General features: G+C 32.5%; 1 protein-coding gene across 1 annotated transcript in view; it reads right to left on the bottom strand.

Annotated features, from left to right (window-relative positions):
- Positions 1 to 17,298: 17,298 nt before the first annotated feature.
- Positions 17,299 to 21,395, bottom strand: part of LOC145296961 (protein SLC31A2-like) — a 60,433-nt gene continuing 56,336 nt past the window's right edge. The window contains exons 4-5 of the mRNA XM_080143184.1: positions 21,136 to 21,244; positions 17,299 to 17,975 (exon numbers count right to left, since the gene is read on the bottom strand). Coding sequence (XP_079999310.1) covers positions 17,636 to 17,975; positions 21,136 to 21,244 — 449 coding nt within the window. The 3' untranslated portion in view covers positions 17,299 to 17,635. The remainder of the gene's footprint in view (positions 17,976 to 21,135; positions 21,245 to 21,395) is intronic.

Raw genomic sequence — 21,395 nt, 5'->3', positions numbered from 1 at the left:
AGGTCAGGAAAACAATGGTACTGTTGGTTTCAAATCCAAAACAAAGGGGAAGAATCTCTGGTCGCTTATTTCAGACTTTCTTCAGCCTCTATTTATATTTATCTCCTCAGAAATGGCGTCTCCCATGCACACACACCATTTCTGGAGAAACAAATATAAAAATATGAAAAGAGTCCAATTAAGGCAACCAAGTATAGATCCCCTTTGTTTGGATGTTCGCATTTGAAACCGACGATATCAATGTGTTTCTCATCTTCTTTATTGCAAATATAAATATTACGCTCTTATATTGATATTTTCTTTATAATCGAGCACTCTTGAGGTTTTCTACCACAAACCTTACACACAAATATATATATATATATATATATGAGGTCCTGGAGATGTTGCTGGCCATGTGACACCAATCATTTTTTTGGGTACTTTAATTGTCTGATTGGTTGAGCACAGGAAAGCACAACCACCAACCAATAAGGCCGTGCCGGTCAATTTGCATGCACACCATTATTAGTGGCGATGGCTTCATAAGCAGTAACTCAAGTGAAAATCTTATGAAAAAAAATGCAACTGTTGGATCTCTTTTTCCACACTTTCACATCTGCGACTATAACCCTGCACTATTACTATGGCCACCACCACCACCACCGGTAAAAGTACCACCAGCATCACAAACCAATTCCATAGATGAGGCTCTACTCGAAGTACAATGTGTTTGGAATTGCATCAAATGTTTTTCTGTTTGGTTTTTTTTTTTTTTTTTTTTTTAACAAAAACACTGTGTTGTGATGCACCCCCCCCCCCACTTTTTGAGTTATTTTTTCTCATTGGACTCTAAACACCTCATCATCATCATCGTCATCATTATTATTACTCCCTCCCCCCTCCGCTACTGTATCTACTCCCACAAATGCTGTGTGAAAAGACTAGATGACAAAATCAGAAATAATCGGAAAGAGACGTTTTCTTGTTCAACGTTTTTAGTTTTCTGAACATTACATTAAATAATGCAAACAGGAAACTTTTTAATATTTACTCAGCATTTAACAGACATTATGCTTTTCTGCTGATTCCTTGTTTTGTGTGAATCAACACTTCAAATGAAACCCCAAATTCTTAATGTTTCATTTTTATTTTTTTTATTTTTTTTTAATATTTAAAAAAATTTTTTTTTTACTCCTTTCATTCCTTGCTGATTTGATTGACTTTATATAAAAGACATCTGCCGCTATCATAGCAAGTGGCTCCATTTGAAATCGGCAGTTCAGAAACTTCCAAAGCCTTATTTTATAGAAACAAAAACATAACGGCTATTTCACCATCATGTCAAGCTTTTCTGTGTCCCGGTTGAGTCAGTTTTTCAGAGAAATGACAATAATTGTTCCACAAACGAGTAAAAAAAATTGGCAGGGACAGTCTATTAAGGTTACGAAACTCCATTTCTGGATGGCAGGACTGTTTGTTTTTTTTTTTCTTTCTTTAAACATGTTGCAGTCATGCTGAACCTAAACGACACCCACTCTCTCGACGGTGCAGAAAATTGAACGAAAATTCTTATTACACCACACACTCTCACACACACACATTGTAAAACAATTTGTAGGAATCTTTTTTACGCTTTTAAAAAACTCTTTTTTAAAATCATATTTCCATTTTTATAACAAAAATACGGTTGATTGAATTTGTACATTTTTCTGTATATCAATCTAATTTATTACGCAGAGAAACCTGAAATAATTTTCATGTATTTTTATTGGAAATTAGAATCTGTTATTGTTTGTTTCATTTTAGAAATGTTTAGTTTATAAGTCCTGCAGGTATTCAATTTTTGTTTGTCTAAATGTTCAGGTTGAGTTGCTCCCCTTGATAATATATCTGCGGTTTTAAAGTTTCTCCAGCTGTCCGTTGACTTGCGTTGGTATTTGTTGGTGTCGGTTGTGATTAATCAGATCCAACTTCATTACTTATAGAACTGTTGGCTTCTTTCGACAATGAAGTCTGTTTCAGAATTAAAAAACTAAAACAAAGATTAATAAATGGGCGTTTATTTAGAATTAAACTGATTTTTAAAAAATTACAGAAAAATCTTTATGATGTCCCTATCCATAAGGAAATTTTTTTTGGGGGGGGGGAATTAATGTGAAATCATTAGGATTACAAAGTTGATTTTGCAAGTTTGAATTATTGTGGACTTTTAAAGATTTTTCTGAATTACAGTTTTGAAAATAGGTTTAATTCTAAATAAACTCTAATATCGTTTTCAGTTCAAGTGGTCTCCCTTAGATAACTGCCTGTTATCAAGTTAGACCAGGAAAAAAAAAAATGTGACCTCTTGGGTCATCTATTGAGCTCGGCTTAGATTGCTTGAATCAAGAAAAAGTGAGTTTGTAAAACCAGTTGTATAGAAGAGACAAAATCTCAACTTAGTCTTTCTGTTCACTATACATCTTCCCCCATCTCTCTATCTCTCCTTTTACCTGAGTTAAATAGTATTAATACCTGTGTATATATTTCCTATTGTTTATAATGGACAATTCCAGTGTTCGATTGTATAGTTTTATTATGTTTAGTAAGCAGGTAAAAATGTGGTGGTATACAAAATCATTATTAATTATTAATATAATGATTTGTTGAAATAAAAAATATAGAAAATAGTGTTATTTTGAAAGTATAGGTTCAAAAGTAATTTTCCGGCACTCGATAATCGCAACATTTCATCCAGAGAATAAGACTAGACTAGTTTATTGAATGAATAACAGATGGTTCTGTGTAACGTGTCCGTAATTTTTTTATATGCTGCATCTACTGGTTGTAGTCTCTCTTGAGAGATTATGCTGTATTTTGCTTTAATGAAAGACCTGGCCAGAGATAGATTAGTTTGGAAGTCGATGTCTAAAAGTCATTCAACACCTGCCAGCATGTCAAATAGATGTTAAACCCATAATGATGATTAAGTCTTATGTCTTGACGGGCAAGTTCAAGTGACAGCTGTTGTGTTAAGTGTAAACATTCGTTGATTTTCATCAAAGAAAAATGTTAAGTTTCAAGTAATTTTTGGTCTGGTTTCGAATATGTTAGTTGCATTCTTAGTGGTTAGGGTTGTTGAATTGTTATGATGGAAAAATAAAATGATCCAGGAAAAAAACATCTGGAATGGAGTGTGCTGGAATATTGGTATTGGATTTATTTTATTTATTTTTTTTTCTGTATTAATTTCATTTTTAAAATCTCAAATGTTCATTGCCATGGTAAAGCATTTCTCATCCAGTGTGTACAATTTTTTTTTTTTTTTTTTTTTTTTTTTGAATGTGTACGAATTCTTTGTTTAATAACATTAGATTCTATTATTTAGAGTTTTTTGTTTTTTGTTTCAAAGAATATTGATCCATATTATTTTAAATAGATGAGATTTTAATTTCTAGTTTTGTTATTTTTTGTCGGGTTGTCAACTGATTTTGTTGATAAATCATTTCTGTTGATTTGATCTTGTACAGTTGGATGCACATAGTTCTTTGGTGTTTAGCTCTGGGGGTGAAAAAAAGTCTGACATATTGGTGAAATCGTTTGTTTTTGGCTTTCCAAAAGCAGTGCTAAGAGTTTCTTTTTTTCCTTTGAAAAATGATTGTAGTCCATTATAAATACAAAACCCTCTTTCATGAGTATAAATACTGAATAATTCTATAAGCCATTGATACTTTAGGTTTCATGGATAACATTGGTCAGAAAATGCCATGGGTATCCAGCTTCTGAGTCCGACTAACTGACACTAAAAAGTTAGCCAATGAGTTGAATGCATAAGGGATTTTCTAACCACTTGACAAAAACGTTTTTTGTGTTATCCATGAAACCTAAGGTATCAATGGTTAATAAAATTCTTATAGTATACGGAATAACAAAAGATATCCTTTGCTTATACAAAAGTAATTGAGCACTCTGGTTTTATTTCTTCTATGCATATATAAAAAACTAAGAGTATAAAATGGATGTTGAGTTTACTTTCGGCCGTTGCATAACTCTCACTTCCCTGATTTTGTTCTTTGTTTTTCACTTTTCATAAGCAATGATTTTGACAAAGAGGGAAGAATTGCTGTTTTCTCGGCCAGAATCTATTCTAACACTTATTGTTTTTGACCTCAAATTTTTTTTTCGACGCGTATCTCAAATCTGACTGTATATTTTTAGAGTAAACCTGGCTTTTTGAGTGAAATCTATTTTTACTTCAACTGAGTAGATAATCCTTCTTTATTTAATATGAAATTTGTTGATGTAAAATATATCCTTTAAAAGGCAATGTTTACTCAAAAAACCATTCGTGTGTGTGTGTGTGTGTGTGTGAATGTCTTGTGTTAGTAGAAATAAAATCGGTGCTCAGTTGCGCTACAAGAGCAGGATATGTTTGAATAATGCTATACGACTAAGATTCTATTATATGGAACCCAAGTTTCACGAATCAACCCTCAACGATTCCAAAGAACCAGATGTTTAATCTTTGTCTGATTTATTGAAGAGCTCGTCTTTTTATATTTGTCATATTCCGTTTTTTTTTCTGTTGATTCTTTTGATTAATTGATGGTCAATTTGTGAAACCCTAACACGATGAGATCTTAAAAGGATAGAATGTAAAAATATATATATATATATATATATATATTTTAGATGACAGATTGCCATTTTATTGAAAAGGAGCTGAATAAAGTGTTCATGAAAATTTATGATCCTCCATCCTGTCGAATGTGTTTTATTTGTTTGTTTCTCTCTTCAGAACATTGCAAGGGTTTCAAGTTATTCATTTTATAAATGATTAAAATAAGAAATGTCGTCTGAGATGGAATTTTAGTTTCAAAATAGGCATTTGACATTGGAAGGCTATTCCCCACCCCCACCCGGTAACTGCGATTCACTAGTTTGTCTCTTAGTTCATTTTTGTTATAAATTCATTTTTTCTTTCTTTTTAAGTGAAACTGTTTTTTGTTCTGTCGGATTAGTTTCTCATGTCAGCTGGGTTCATAGTTACAGTTCACCACGAAACATGTTTGACTTGGAGAAAATTCAAATGCATTCTTAACAAAAACTTTTTGAATAAAGAAAATGTTTTAAAAGTATTGAAGTTGTTGCAACATTTTTTATATTCTAATATTTATGAGGTGCCTTCAATAAGTTTCCAGACTTTTTTATACAGGCATTTAAAATTGTTGTCGACTCTTGAAAAATCAGTATGTTACTTCTATGCATCTTATGGGATGACTGACCAATTTTTATGATTTCACGTTCAAATGAACAGCTACAGCAGGAATTGGAATACACCCTACTAAAGCCTGATTGTCACAGCTGGTGAATTTCAAAAATGCAATTTGGATGTGAAGACACTTTAGAAGAACAATATGCAATAAAATTCTGTTTTAAACTTGGAAAAAATGCCACAGAAACGTATGGAATGCTTCAGACTGCTTTTGGACCATCTTGTACGAATTGATCATCAATTTTTGAGTGGCATAAGAGATTCAAGGATGGCAGGGAATCTGTGAGAGATGATGAAAGGTGTAGGAGGAGTAAGGAAGTCAGAACAGCGGAGTTGATTGGCCAAATAAAGAATTTCATGATAAGGACCGTTATGTGTCTATAGAGACAATAAGTGAACTGTTTGATGTCAGTACATGCATTTATTCATGAGGAACAAAAGATTTGCGTGCTGTTTGTCCCAAGGGTGCTCAGATAGCAGGGAAAAGGTCAGGCTGATCAATTCAGATCCCGCAGTTCTTTATACTCTGATCTGCGATAAAAACTGGATCTACTGCTGTGACCCAAAGACCAAGAGCTCATTCCTAGTAGAAGTATCGCAGACCCAAGAAGGCCAGACATAGCAAATCCACCAAGAAACTTATGATACTTCCTTTTTTTTTTTCCTTAACAACAGGGGCATGACCTACACGCCTGTGGAACTCTGTTCCATCTGCCTGCTTCCCTCCGGACTACAACTTGGATGTCTTCAAGTCCAATGTTAACAAATTCCTAATGAAACGCCCCCTTAAGTAAACACTTCAGCAAATCTCCTCACTAACGTAATGTACTTGCAATAACCCTTATCCCTGAGTGGCTTTCGGGCCTTGATAAGTGGTGATCACTGTGTAAAAAAAAAAAAAAAACATGCACTTCGTTCCCGCTGGACAGATAGTCAACAAGAAATACTATGTTGAGGTTTTAAGGGATTCAGGAAGAGATTTCGTCAGAATCACTTTTCAACATATATATATATATATATATATATATATGTCACAATCATAAAGGCAAGACTTTTATAATTCATGATTAAAAGCGTTTTAAAATAAAGAAGGGGGGGGCGGCAGTTGACCGGTTCCAACCTTGCTTTCTGCAAGCTGTATCGAGGGATTTTAAAAACAGAAATCGAAAATATGTACATTTAAAATAAAATTACATTGTGGTCCGTTATGTGTGGAGGAGAAAGGCAGGGGGGGGGTAATTAAAATAAAGCAACGTTATTATATTTCTCGAAGATTCTAGAGACTAATCATGCTCAAACCCAGAAAAAATTTCCTCTGTTTACAGAGAGGCCTTCTCAATCGAACGTGAACAGTATCCAAAATCTTTATTGGAATATTGATTGATCACGACTCGGGATTGAAATCAGCTCAACGGTACAAAATTGTTATTTTGCTTCAAATGTGCAAGTTGTGTCCTCTGAGAACATTAATACCATCCTCTCGAAAAGATTGTCTATCTGCCCCTATCATAATACTAAAGTAATTTACTATTTAGAATGTAATTGCAGTGTAAACTATGTGGGTCGAATGACATCGAGATTGGATTGAAGAGTTCAACAATACGTACCTGCCAAAATCAGAAATGGGACATACCGAGCAACAGACATACTTGCCAACACATATGGGTCTTTAATTACTAACCATCATTAAAAATCCGTCATGTGCAGCAAACTTTAGCACGAACGCATTTTCAATCCTGAATCGTGCTCACTCAATATTATACTTAAAGATCTTGGATACTATTCACGGTCGATTGAGAAAGCCTTCTTTTTTTTTTTTTTTTTTTTTTTTTTATACATGGTCACCACTTATCAAGACTCGGAAGCCACTCGGGGATAAGAGTTATTGTGTATACAGTAATCAATGGGATAGTATCGTAGTAATCGTTAGTATTGGAGATTGTATAAAGTGTCTTAAGGGGGGGGTATCAGGAATTTGCTTATGTTGGACATCCAAGTTGTAGTCAGGTGGGAAGCAGGCAGACGGAACAGAGTTCCACAGGCGTGCAGTTCTAAGAAAGATGCTTTGTTCATGGAATCTGTTTTGATTTAGACACAGATAAAGAGTGGGGAAAATTATTGACAGTGGTTTCAGCTAGACGGGTGTTTTTCATGAAAGATTGGCAAGGGGGCACCAGAGATTGAAGCTCAGACGAGCACTTCCCATGGAAATAATGATTTCTTTCTATAAACAGAGGAAATGTCTACTGAGTTTAAGCGTGATTAGCCTCTAGGATCTTCAAGAAATATAACGTTGCTTTATTTTAAACCCCCCCCCACACACACACACTTTTTTCCCCCACACATAACGGGACACAATGTAATTTTATTTTAAATGTACATTTTTTGATTTTCCTTTTTAAAATCCTTCGATACAGCTTTGATAAAGCGAGAACGAAATCAATCAGCTGACCCCCCCCTTTTTTTAAAAATTTTTTTCCTTTATTTTAAAACGCTTTTAATTCATGAATTATAAAACATTTGCCTTCATGATTGCGATATTTAAGTTCTGTACCCCCAAAAGAATCAAACACACACACACACATTTATATATATATATATATATATATATATATATATATATATATAAAAATGTGTGTGTGTGTTTGATTCTTGGGCTTTGATAAATGGTGAACTTCATGTAAAAAAAAAAAAAAAAAAAAAAATCCGATCCCGCATTTTGCTAATTCCTACCCTCTGATGAGAAGGGAAGTATTTCTTCGAAACTCTGCGGATTAAGGACTATCCACTTATCAAGTGTTTCCTTTTCAGATTAAATATATTTTTAACTCTTTTTCAAAGTGTTTTTTAACATGTTTTATTAACTGTTTGCTGTTATATAATTAAAAAAAAATAGTTTATATATTTACATAACAAAAAAAATATCCAGAATGGGGTAGGAGTAAAATCACGCAAATGGGTTTTGGATAATTCTGATTGATAAAAAAAAAAATGAAGGAAGTTAAGATTCCCATTCATAATTTTTTTAAGCTCATCTTTTAAATCCGCAATCTTCCTCCATTAACTAAATCAGCTGAAGATTATCGAATGCAACAACGAAAAAAATAATTAAGGATCGACTCCAGATCTTCTGCTTCTCCGAATAATTATTGCACTTGACCTTTTGCTTTGGACTAAAATTCAGAAAAAAGAAAAACAAATAAACACGGGGAAGGAGTAATAGGGTCCAATAAATTTAGAATTAAACAGTTCAAAGAAATTAATTATTTAGGATAATTACGGACGTTTTTTGAATTCCTGAACAAGAACATTGGTGAGAAGGTTTTAAGAAAATTTCTCAAACTTTGATTTCCTCAAAATTATTTTCATCTCTGATTCTGATTTCTTTCATTATTTTTCAGAAAACATGAAATTATTGAATTATTCATGTGTTTAACTGTCGAGTAATAAAATATATTCAAATATTTTTGCATGTAGAATTTACAAACAGAAATAACAAAAAAAAAAAAAAAATTAAGAACAAACATTTTATTTTTCACGAATATTAAAATATTTTTTATATTACATTTACAAATCGTAATAAATAAAAACAAATACATTTTTTACAAATACTCTAATATTTTTATGTAAATTAACAAATATAAATTTTACTTTTTAAAATATTTCAATTGTATTCATATTCATAAAATGACTAAAAACAAACAAAAATAAAAATATATATTTTATTTTTACAAATATTCCATTCATGTAAAATTTCAAAAGTAAATAACGGAAAACAAAATAAAAAATATTTTATTTTTACAAGTACTTTAATATTTTTATGTAAAAAAAACAAATTTTAGTACACTAAAGATAAACAAACTGAAAATAATCATTATTCTTTCTGAAATATTTTAATGTTTTTCATATAAAATTTACAAAAAAAAGAACGAAAAACAAACTAAGATATACATTTTATTTTAAAAATATTCAAATATTTTTCATGTAAAATATACAAACAGAAAATACTAAAACAAAAAAATGAAAAACACGTTTTTAAAAAAATATTCACATGTTTTACATGTAAAATTTACAAATAGAAAAAACTAAAACAAAAAAAAAATGAAAAACACGTTTTTAAAAAAATATTCACATGTTTTACATGTAAAATTTACAAACAGAAAAAACTAAAACGAAAAAAAAATGAAAAACACGTTTTTAAAAAAATATTCACATGTTTTACATGTAAAATTTACAAACAGAAAAAACTAAAACAAAAAAAAAATGAAAAACACGTTTTTAAAAAAATATTCACATGTTTTACATGTAAAATTTACAAATAGAAATTACTAAAAGCAAATTAAAAATATTTTATTTTTACAAATATTCAAATGTTTTCGTTTAAAATATTTTTTATGTATTGAAATTTATAAATTTTATTTACAAATTGAAATTACTAAAAACAAATTATTAATATATATTTTATTTTTACAACATTCAAATATTTTTCGTTTAAAATTTACAAATAGAAATAACTAAAAAAATAAATCAAAAAATATATTTTTAAAAATATTCAAATATCATTCATGTAAAATTTACAAATAGAAATAAGTAAAAACAAATTAAAAATATATTTTATTTTTAAAAATGTTCATATATTTTTCATGTAAACTTTACAAATACAAACAACTATTCCAATATTTTACTTGTAAAATTTACAAATTGAGATAACTAAAAACAAATTATATATATATATTATATTTACACATATTCAAGTATTTTTGCATGTAAAATTTACAAATAAAAAATCTCTAAAAACAAACTAAAAATATATTTTATTTTTACAAATATTCAAATAATTTACATGTAAAATTTACAAATGGACATAACTAAAAACAAATTAAAAAAATATATTTTTACAAATATTAAAATAATTTTCATGTAAAATTTACAAATAGATATAACTAAAAACAAATTAAAAATATACATTTTTTACAAATATTATTCATGTGAAATTTACAAATCAAAATTACTAAAAACCAACTGAAAATATACAGTTTATTTTTACAAATATTAAAATACTAGCGGGGGTACCCGGCGTTGCCCGAGTGTTTGTTTCCGGGACGGGGGGGGGGTTTAAAAAATTTTATGGTAGGTAAGTAGGAAGGATCAAACCCGGAGTCATGAGTAAAAGTAGGAAAATAAAGTGTGAAAAAAAAACAAAAAAAAAAAAACATCTGCAACGTTAACAGTTCGGCCACCAAGAAAAGTCCATTCCAGTTGTTTAGGAAAAAAAAACAAAAAAAAACGACTACGGTAGGTCGGCGCGAACGTGAAAATATAATGTGAATTGTCCAGCACGCTAACCACTACGCCACAGAGCACTGCAGCTTAGTTTAGTGATTTTAAATAACTTCACATGAAAGAACTACGAAGCCAAACCGGTGTTCTCTTCTCAACTGTTCCTTGTGAACAATCCCCAAACGGTGTTAAGTGGTGGCAGGGGGAGGAGGAATTTATTAGAGAGAAAATATTTTACCACTTCCATTGATCTTAACCGATTTTGGCCGTGACTTCTCAGCAGAAAAAGTATAGAAATCTAAGATTATCGAGGAATTTGAGAAATAATAAGCCTATAACACACCTCAGATATTGTTCTGCCGTTTGTGCATATTATATTTGCATGAAATATCTTGATTTTTAATCCTATTAATGTCAAAATCAGACGGGAAAAAATGAGTTCATTTTATTTATATAGAGATTATTCATGTGAAATTTACAAATCGAAATTACTAAAAACAAACTGAAAATATTTTTACAAAGATTTCAATATTTTTTTCACGTAAAATTAAAAAATGAAAATAAAAACAAATTATAAACTATACATTTTACTTTTTACAACAGTTGTATTATTGCTACATCTGAGCTGATGCATTTACCACTGGTCTTTTCATCTTGGACAGAGTCCAAAAAAGAGTCTCCAATCTAATGTCTCACATGGTCTACTAAGTTACAACTCCTGTCCCATCCTGCAAAGTTGTATCTCTGCACTTGTTTTATAAGCATTTTAATAGAATGTGCTCTGATGGACACATCGCGCTTGTACATATTCCTGATAAATTTGTTTAGCAACAAAATCCCACCTCTTCACTGTATAGATGCCGGAAAACCTTCTACTCTAATAACTTCTTCCCTAGGACTCGTAAACTTTGAAATCACCTCCCAGTTTCCTATTTCCTGTACTGACATACAGAAGTTTAAATGTAGTGTAAAACGACATTTTGCTAATCGCTTCTAAACTTGGTCCTAAATATTTTTTTTTTTTATGCGGACATAGATAAAAAAAAAAAAAAGCATCCATAACCATCACCGACTATAAAGTTATCTTTTATACTCCTATAACTTTGGGCTTTTCTGTCTGTTGATATTCATATTAACCCCCCCCCCTTTTTTCTACTTATTTAAAAAGAAAATACATCTGCAAAAGATCTAGCTAATTTGCATATTCTTTTAAACATTCATTTTAATTAATTCCCTATTAGTTTTTTTTCGGTTTTCGGTGCTAATGCAGTTACTGATCCACACTATTTTTTTAAATCGTATTTTCAAGTTTAATTAAAGTTTTATATGTTTTTTTATTATTCAATTGTAAGGTTAAAGTAAAGATTAGACACAAAACACCCTCTCCTCCCCATGTTAAGAATGGCTTTTTAAATAAGTGCACTAGTACCCGATTTTCTTATGGGATGATCATCTTTAGTTAACTATTACATGTAATTATATTCATGCAGATATTCTACATGATTTATACTTGCATAATATTTGCGTAAAAAGGTTATAGTAAACACAAACCTTTTTCTATATATATTTATGTATGCATATATATATATATATATATATATATATATATATATATACAGGGTGTCCATAAAGTTCGTGTGCACTTTAAAAATTTATAACTTTATTTGTATTTGCGATAGAAATAATCTGTAAAAAATGTTATAAAGTTTCATGTATCTTGTTTTAAGTATAGTTATTGAAGAATTTTTAAACAAAACTCATAACAATTTTTACATAAGTAAAAGATAAGTAAAAAAATATCTTTTGTTTTTGAGAATCAATTTGATCCCATGGCTTCAATTGAGGAAAAAATAAACTGTGTCCTTTGATTAGCTGAATTGAAATCTACTATTGCTGTACAAAGAAAGTTTAGAATTGAATACAATAAAAAAGCGCCTCATAGGAACACCATTGTTAAATGGATGAAAAAATTTAAAGAAACAGGCTCTGTCCATGATAAACCATGGTCTGGAAGGTCATGTGTCAGTGACGAAAGTGTTGCTTCCATAGAAGAATCCTTTACTGCAAGTCCAAGAAAGTCTGTAAGACGGGCATCATTGGAGCTCGGGCTGCCAAAGTCTACTCTGCATAAGATTCTGTGGGCAAAACTTCATATGAAAGCTTACAAAATTCAATTACATCAACAGTTGTTAGAAGAGGATTATTATGCACGGCTAACTTTCTGTTCAATGAAAAACTTTGCAATGATGATGCATTTGTGAGTAATTTACTGTTTTCTGATGAAGCAACATTTCATATTAGTGGTAAGGTCAAGACATAATTGCCGAATTTGGGGAACTGAAAACCTAAATGAAACTGTTGAACATGAAAGGGACTCTCTTAAAGTTAATGTGTGGTGTGCTTTGGGAATAAATCGAATCATAGGGCCATATTTTTTTGAAGATCGTGTTATTAACAGTGACAGCTACTTAGATATGTTGCAGAATTATTTTATTCCGCAACTTGAACAATTAAATTTGAAAGATGATACAGTGTTTCAACAAGATGGAGCTCCTTGTCACTTTGTTCGGCGTGTTAGACGGTTTCTAAATCAGGAATTTCCTAACAGATGGATCGGAAGGGGTGGACCATTTCATTGGTCTCCACGTTCGACCGATTTGACTCCATTAGATTTTTTTATGGGGACATTTGAAAACAATTGTGTAGGCAACCAAACCTAGTTCATTGGAAGATTTGAAAGCTAGAATAACTAATGTGATTTCAGGCATTACTATAAATAATTTGGCAAATGTTTTTCGTGAACTGCAAAATCGTATTACCCTTTGTATTGCTAATGATGGAGGGCATGTGGAAAGTTAAATAAAATTTAAATAAAAGCTTAAAAAATATAGATTTACTTCTTTCAAATCCATTTTACAGATTATTTCTATTGCAAATACAAATAAAGTTATAAATTTTTTAAAGTGCACACGGACTTTATGGACACCCTGTATATATATATATATATATATATATATATATATATATATATATTTGTTTAAAAAATTTTGGCTCCTCTATCAGTTTTTGGTCTACAGACATGGAATTTAATATATAAACTTTATATTTGGGTTTTAGCCAGGGAAAATCTGTGCAAAAGTGTGAAAATTAAAAAAATGGAATTTGCTAGGTGAAGGTCGAACGAATATGCATGCGTAACGTAATAGCTTTTGGTTCCTGTTTTAATTTTTAGCTTTGCAGTAAACATGTCTTCACAATGCAGTCATTAAAGTCAAAGGGAAAAGCAAATCGTAAGTGAAACGTTTTGGTTTCAATTCTCGATGGTGGCACACGAGTCATTTAAAAAAAAAAAAACTTTTAAAATCCTTACTATATATTGGGTCCAACATAATATAATAATAAATACGAAATCTGCATTGATTAAAATATCATATTTAAGCGTATTTTTCGACCGGGTAATGCCGGGTGACCCGCTAGTATAGTTATATTTTCATATATCATTGTGTTGTTTTTCTTTTAAACACAGCAGAAATAAAATAAAACTTTAAATATAGAACTGATCCAAATGAGATAACTTAATAAGTTCTAATGAATACTTAGAAATAATATTGTGCTACATAGTTCAATACATATAATAAACCACAGTGTAAGAGACAATCTTTAATTGGCAGACGATTATCTTTTTCCCCTGTTTCTTTTGAATATTCCTTTTTTACGTACCGTTTTGCTGACTTCTTTCTTCTGTAAAGAACTATTGCAAGGCCCTTTCTCATACTCTTACATGTCCTGGATATGAGCTTAACCTATATCCGATGGTGAGGCCCCAGCTTGCGGACTTTGGGGAGTGTGGAGCCACCCTTTAATTGCCATTGCTCCCAGGTTCACCCTGACCCGGAGTGGTAGTACCTGTTAGAGTCCCAACTATAGGTTGAATAGAATCCGGCTTGAAAAAAAAAAAGAAATATATTCTATTAAAAAATTTTCTTCAAAATCTTTGGATACGACATTAAATAACCTAAAAAGGGTTGATATGCCGTAAAACAAAAAAAAAACCAACCGAACATACCATTACAGCAATGATTACATATAAGAATCACATTCGGAAATGAGGCTATTTGAAAGGGAAGTCACTCTGATATTCTTGTCCAAGATTATCAGATTGCCCTTTTTAAAGCCAAAGTTCAAGAATTTGGCATTTTTTGGAGTAGTTTTAGCCTTCAAAAATTTTTATTTTAACTTTTTTCCAAGGCGTAACGTGTGGACGAAGAACGGTACACACAGAATATTATATAGTTCTTGGTTTTTATGATGGCAGCACGATGACATATCCTTACCATCTTACGAAGCTGAAATAGTTACCCGACTACATCAAACTAATTGAATGCAATTCAATTGTTTTGTACCGTAAGAAATGCATGGACCGAAATGAACATCATTTAAAAATGTTTATTTTAAAACTTTTATTCGACCCCTCCCCACAAAAATAAAGGCATATTTCCACTGAGACGTAAAAGGGACCAGATTTATAGACCCTATTCCGAGTGGGGAGTTGTGTAGCAAGATATTTGTTCACATTACATTTAAATTTCTGCGTGTTAATACTGCCAGGAAACAGGAAGCAGGGAGGTAATTCCAAAGGAAAGTGGTCCAAGGAAAAAAAGTATTAAAGTAGAAAGTTTTCCGACATCTAGATACATCTTCAGTGAAGGTGTCTAATTTTGTTACTAGTTGGATTGATCTAGGATATTTATCTCGAGAGAGCAATATTTTGGATACTTCTGCATATACTGATCCAGATTTCCGTAAGACTTGGTTCGAACTCTATCGACAGTTGACGTAAATCGTCGGAGTATGCCAAGCGCTAATCAAGTTGATCAGCCAATGAAAAACGCCATTGGAAATAGAAGCAGACGACTTTTAATAAATTGGAAGAAGAAAAATATTATATATTCACGTACGAAAATGTCAGACACGGCAGACTCTAAGATGTATCTATGTTGGAGAAAATAATACAGACGCCTGAACATGCGGTAATCTTTTGAGAGAGAGAACGTTACTAGCCGCAAAATGCAAGATATGTATACTGAAGTGTTCGCTGAAGAAAAGACCGTATGTGAACGATGGTAATAATTCTTAAGAGTGAATCTTTTTTTTTTTTTAATTTGAATAATTATCAAACTCTGTTGACCGTCTGGGCGTCCTCGCTTGCTTGAATTCTGTATATAATAAAGTCGTATTCCTCTTTTTTTTATTTACAATTTAATTAATATGTACAAAAGGTACGCTGTTTCATTTTCTTACTGAAAACAGATTTATATACACTTCTATTCCAGCATTATATATATATAATATATATATATATATATATATACACACACACTATTTATTCTAAAGAAATTTACATTCAATGAGTAACCTCATTTGTTCATTACATCAAAGAAAATCTATATTAGTAATTAGCTTGATTCTATTAAGCTGTTTGTTGTAATAAAATTGTATTAATTGTTCTAATTATACATATAAAGTTGATTTATTTAATTCATTTTAATTTTAATTTGTAGTTAATTTATTTTCAATTATTAATAACTGACAACAGTTGCGTTTAAAACCGGAAGGAAGCTTACTAAATAAATAAGCTTACTTCCGGTTTAAAGTCAATAAGAGTTATTTCTCCTTTAAGCTATGAGAGTTAGTTTGCATTTGATTTTCATTGACCAAAATAGTTATGCATATATATATATATATATATATATATATATATATATATATATATATATATATATATATATATATATATATATATATAGGGTGACCCCCCAAAACGGGCCCTACTCTAATTAGGCCCCGTTTCTTAGTGTTTTGTCCGAATGAAATGAAACTTTGGTCATAACTAGTTTATCATATTCAAAACATCACATCAAAACACTTTAGTGTCTTTGGCCTTTTTTCTCCATTGACTGTAAAATGGCCAGAAAAACAATTGAATGTCCTGTTTTTTTTTGGGGGGGGGGTCACCCTGTATATATTTATGTATGAGTATATATTTTTCCCAACGTTTCGGTCCTGGATATGACCTTTATCCGATGGTAAGGCTCCAACTTGCGGGATTTGGGGAGTGTGGAGCCACCCTTTAATTGCTATTGCTCCCAGGTCCACTCCGACCCGGACTAGTAGTACCTGTTAGGGTCCCAACCATGGGTTAAATAGAAACCGATTTGAAAATAAACAGTATTCTATTAAAAAAATTCTTCAAACTAACTGGATTCGGCATTAAATAACGCGAAAAGGATTGATATGCCGTAAAACAAAAACAACCAAACCAATCACAACGTTTCGGTTCAATCCTCAGTATGGGCGACCGAAAAATACAATTACAAATTCCTTAGGACCTCTATCCAACCTTATCTGATGAAACATAAGCAAGCTACCCCGTGAAGTAAATAAAGGGTTCCGTTTGAAATTCTTTCCAAATTCCCGAGTTCGATAGAAGCATTCCCGAGTTCAACAAGATACACCTGAAGAAGGTCGAAGGTTACATCGATCGAAACGTTGTAAAAAAAGTATATATTTTTTGGCTACTAAACTCGTGTTAGTTTTTGGTCTAAAGACATGAAACTTCATATATAACGTATTTGAGCCCATAGGAAACTTTATATTTGGGGTTTAGCCGGGGGAAAATTTGTACAAAATGTGAAAATAAAAAAAAAAAAAAAAAAATGAAATTTGCCAGATGAATGTCGAACGACGGCATTACGAATATACATGAGCGAAAACGTAATAGCTATTGGTTCATGTTTTAGTTTTTAGCTTTGCTGTAAACATGTCTTCATAGTTAGGTCATTAAAGTTCCCATAAATCCCGAGCCCGAATTCGAGCCAACATCGTGTAAATCCTGGTCAATATGTGCAGAAGTACACAATGTTTTTGCTAACTGGTTACTAAAGGGTGCCCCATCATTAACCATCTAATTTTTATACTGTTTTAGATGGCTATTTTTTGGACACCCTATATATTTTTGGGACTCAATATTATAAGAGTATTTATCCTTTTTAAGTGACTGTTGACACCAAATAACATTCTCCAAATCTCCTGTCGAGGTCACTCGTTTCGTTCAACGTATTAGATACATGTTTCGTTATTTTTGTTGTTGGTTTCATCCTGCTTCGAACTTCCATCTTTCTCGTTCACTCCATTCAGAAACTTGACTTGGAGTTCCGAACCTTGGCATATACCTGCCTCCGCATTCACGCTGTCCTGTTTTCGCTCAAGCCAATGCAGCACTGCCGGTCGTATGAAGAGGTAACCGATGCCGGCACCGACGATCACGCTGATCATAATCCACACGTTATAACTCATTGCGCACAGCATTAGGAGGTAACCAGTCGTCACATGAAGCATATTCAGCAAAGATCGCTCCATGTGTGTCCGTATGGCCAGCGGTCGTTGCTTTTTTGAAACACTGCCAAATATAAAAAAGAAAGAGAACATTAAAAGCAATCATCATCATCATCACCATCATCATCACCATCATCATCACCACCATCATCATCACCATCACCATTATCATCATCATTATCATCATCACCATCATCATCATCACCATCATCATCCTCCTACGGAAGGTGACGATGTCTAAGTGGTTAAAGACACGGACAGAAACAAAGTCGTTCCACGGAAACACTTTCAACTTAGGGACGCTGGCCAGCTTTTACGTGGTCCTTCTCGTAACTGGTGTTCTTTTTCCCCCAGAAACAATTCTAACTAGAAAGATATCGAAGATACACATGCCAACAATAATCATCTGAAATTCATTCGAAATGAACAAATTATACCCAACAACAAGAAAACATTTTTTTAAAGCAAAAATACAAACCACGATAATCATCATCATCGTCATCATCATCATCATTATCATCCATAGAACAAACCCACCATCACTATCTTCAGAAGATGACGGTGGCTAAGTGGCTAACAACACGGACTGACAACCTGCATGTGCAAAGTTTGAATCCAGTTCGTCCACAGAAACATTTTCACTTCGGATTTTAGCAACCTTCACGTGATCTTTCCTAGGAGTACTTGATGTCGTTCTAGAAAGAATTCTAATTGGAAAAACATCGGGGAAACCAATGCCAATAATAATCATGTGATTCACATGAATGAATGATGATGATGATCAACAACACAAATTTTTAAAAGCAAAATATAAATACCAAATCATCATCATCATCATCAACAACAACAACAGTGGGGAGGTGACGATGAATAAATTATTAATGAAATGATAACCTGGGTGTGCCGAACTCGAATCCAATTTGTTTCACAGAAATACTTTTACTTAAAGATGTTGGCAACCTTCATGTGAGACGTCTATGTGAGTTCCCGATGACTTTCTAAAAATAAATCTAACTATATATGTTAGATTGAGAAGAAAGTTCTTGCGGATATTTTTAACTTTGATTTCAAATGATGTATTTTCAAATAAGTTTTCGTTATTATAACTTTACTTTATATATTATTTTAAAGAGCGTTTTTCGTTTTGTCTAATCGTTTAAATGGTAATCGTTTTAAATCAATTATGTCTTCTTTTCAGAACGTGCAACACAAATTGGAAAAAAGCAAATTCGCACAATTTTCTTATTTCAATTCAAACTAGGCCAAAAAAAAGCTGCTGAAACAGCTCGCGATATCAACGAAGTGTTTGACTGAGGAACCTCTATTGAATACACAGCACAATGGTGGTTTAAGAAATTTCATGGCGGCGACGAGAGTCTTGAAGATGATGAGTGTAATTGTTGATCACAGGGTGTTGTCATCGATCAATTAAGAGCCAATCCACGTACAACTGTTTGGGAACTTGCTTTTCACGTAGACGTAATGTATACGACGATTTCCAATCACTTGAGAGAGATTGGAAAGACAAAAAAACTTAATAAATGGATGCCTTATGAATTGGACAGAAACCAAAAGAAACGCCGTTATGAAGTGTCATCTTCCCTTCTTTTACGCAACAACGACCCGTTTTTTGACCGGGTTGTGACTTGTGATAAAAAGTGGGTTCTGTATGACAACCGACGACGCTCAGCTCAGTAGTTAGATGCCGAGTAAGCTCCACGACACTTCCTGAAGCCAGAGCTGCACCAAAAGAAGGTCATGCTGACCGTTTTGCAGTCCGCAACGAGTTTCATCCATTACAGATTTTGAATGCAGGTAAAAAATAAATAAATAAATAAATAAATATGGCGGCGAAGTACTGGCAACAAATGGATAAAATACATCAGAAACTTCGACAACAACACCCAGCATTAGTCAACGGAAAAGGCCCAATTCTCTCCCACAACAATACCCGACCGCATGTTGCTAAACCGCCCTTAAAGAAGTTTAATGAACTGGGTTATGAAACTCTGCCTTAAATTAAATACTGGAACCCTTAACATTTTATTGCGGTGAGAATTATTGGCATTTTAATCCGCATTGCTAACTTTTTCATTGCGCAGACAGAACAATCATAAAATGTAATCAAGCACATATTGCGCTTTCCTTGCTGATGAAGATGTGGACGCAGCATTGGTTTGCGATTGTAAATATGCACAAAATACTGACACGCCACTACTCCCACCCCAAAACGGCCCTAAAAAATTCTTTTACGAGTACCAATATTTAATTTTTGATTTTTGAACGATTATCAAGACTTTAATGATGCTATATATATATATATATATATATATATATATATATATATATATATATATATATATATATATTTATTTTTTTATTTTTTTATTTTTTTATTTTGCATTTTGCATTCCTGTTGGCGATTAAATTAAATTTTATAGTATTGGCCGAAGATTCAAAGCTGTGACATCATGTCGACACTTTCTTTTTAGAACGGATTAAACACTCTCAAATAAGTTAAAACACAAAATCATTACGCAGGTAGGTTTCGGTGTACATTTTATTAGCTACGGAAACTCTTATTTGTTATATTTTTTAACCACTTTTACTTTCTGTGGAGAATTTTATTATTTAGAAGATGTGCTAGAGCTACTTATAGAAAAAAAAAATGCGTGCAGTATACCGAGAAGAAAGACAATGGCCGACTTGAAAGATATTGTCTTCGGTAAAAGGCAGTTATCTGCCCCTGTTTTCACTCAGTCTAAAGAGTTCATAAATACTTTCTTTAGAACCAGGCAGTACCTGCAGGTTATCGTCCCAAACAAACACTAATCGCCAGTAACTAACAGTGATGACAACCACAGAAAGTGGCTTCCACTAGCTGCCGCTGGAAAACAATGCCCGACAGTGGAAGCCAAATTATTTCATTTGGGCCACGGCGGCCACTGTCTACTACTTTTCAGGGACGGCACTGGCCACCACCACCACTACCACGAACAACAACCATAAGTGCATCCCCTATCTTTAGAACAACCATCCAGCGTTCTTGTTAGCTCTTTACATGCTACATGCCTTGTCTCGAGCAATTTCTATTAAAAATGAACACAATGGATCTGACTGGATTTGAACTCAAAATAGTTGATTCCGCTGTCCCATGACGTGAATTATCCCACTAACCATTGATTTCGGATTTTAGAAAAGCAGAAAATGGCGTAACATCTTACCATCGTCTATATCGTTCAGTTCGGGTTCGCAGGTGCATGTATCGTACGGACTGAAACCCTTCGAATACCAGACCGACCATGACAATCAATAACATTGTAACCGAAAGACCTGTGCAAAAGAACACAAATATGTATTAAAAATGTGACACAATTTTCATTCCAACGAAAAACATATGGCACAACGGATAAATGTGCTAAGTTATTTTCAGTTCCAAGTGACCATCTTGTGAAAGTTGAAGGTTCACTCCCTTGTTCAGGCA

Source organism: Euprymna scolopes, chromosome 17 (assembly GCF_053919585.1).
Source record: "Euprymna scolopes isolate OS-2025 chromosome 17, ASM5391958v1, whole genome shotgun sequence".
Classification (NCBI taxonomy): domain Eukaryota; kingdom Metazoa; phylum Mollusca; class Cephalopoda; order Sepiida; family Sepiolidae; genus Euprymna; species Euprymna scolopes.
Note: the sequence above shows the minus strand (reverse complement) of the source record. Positions and strands in the feature narration are given on the sequence as shown.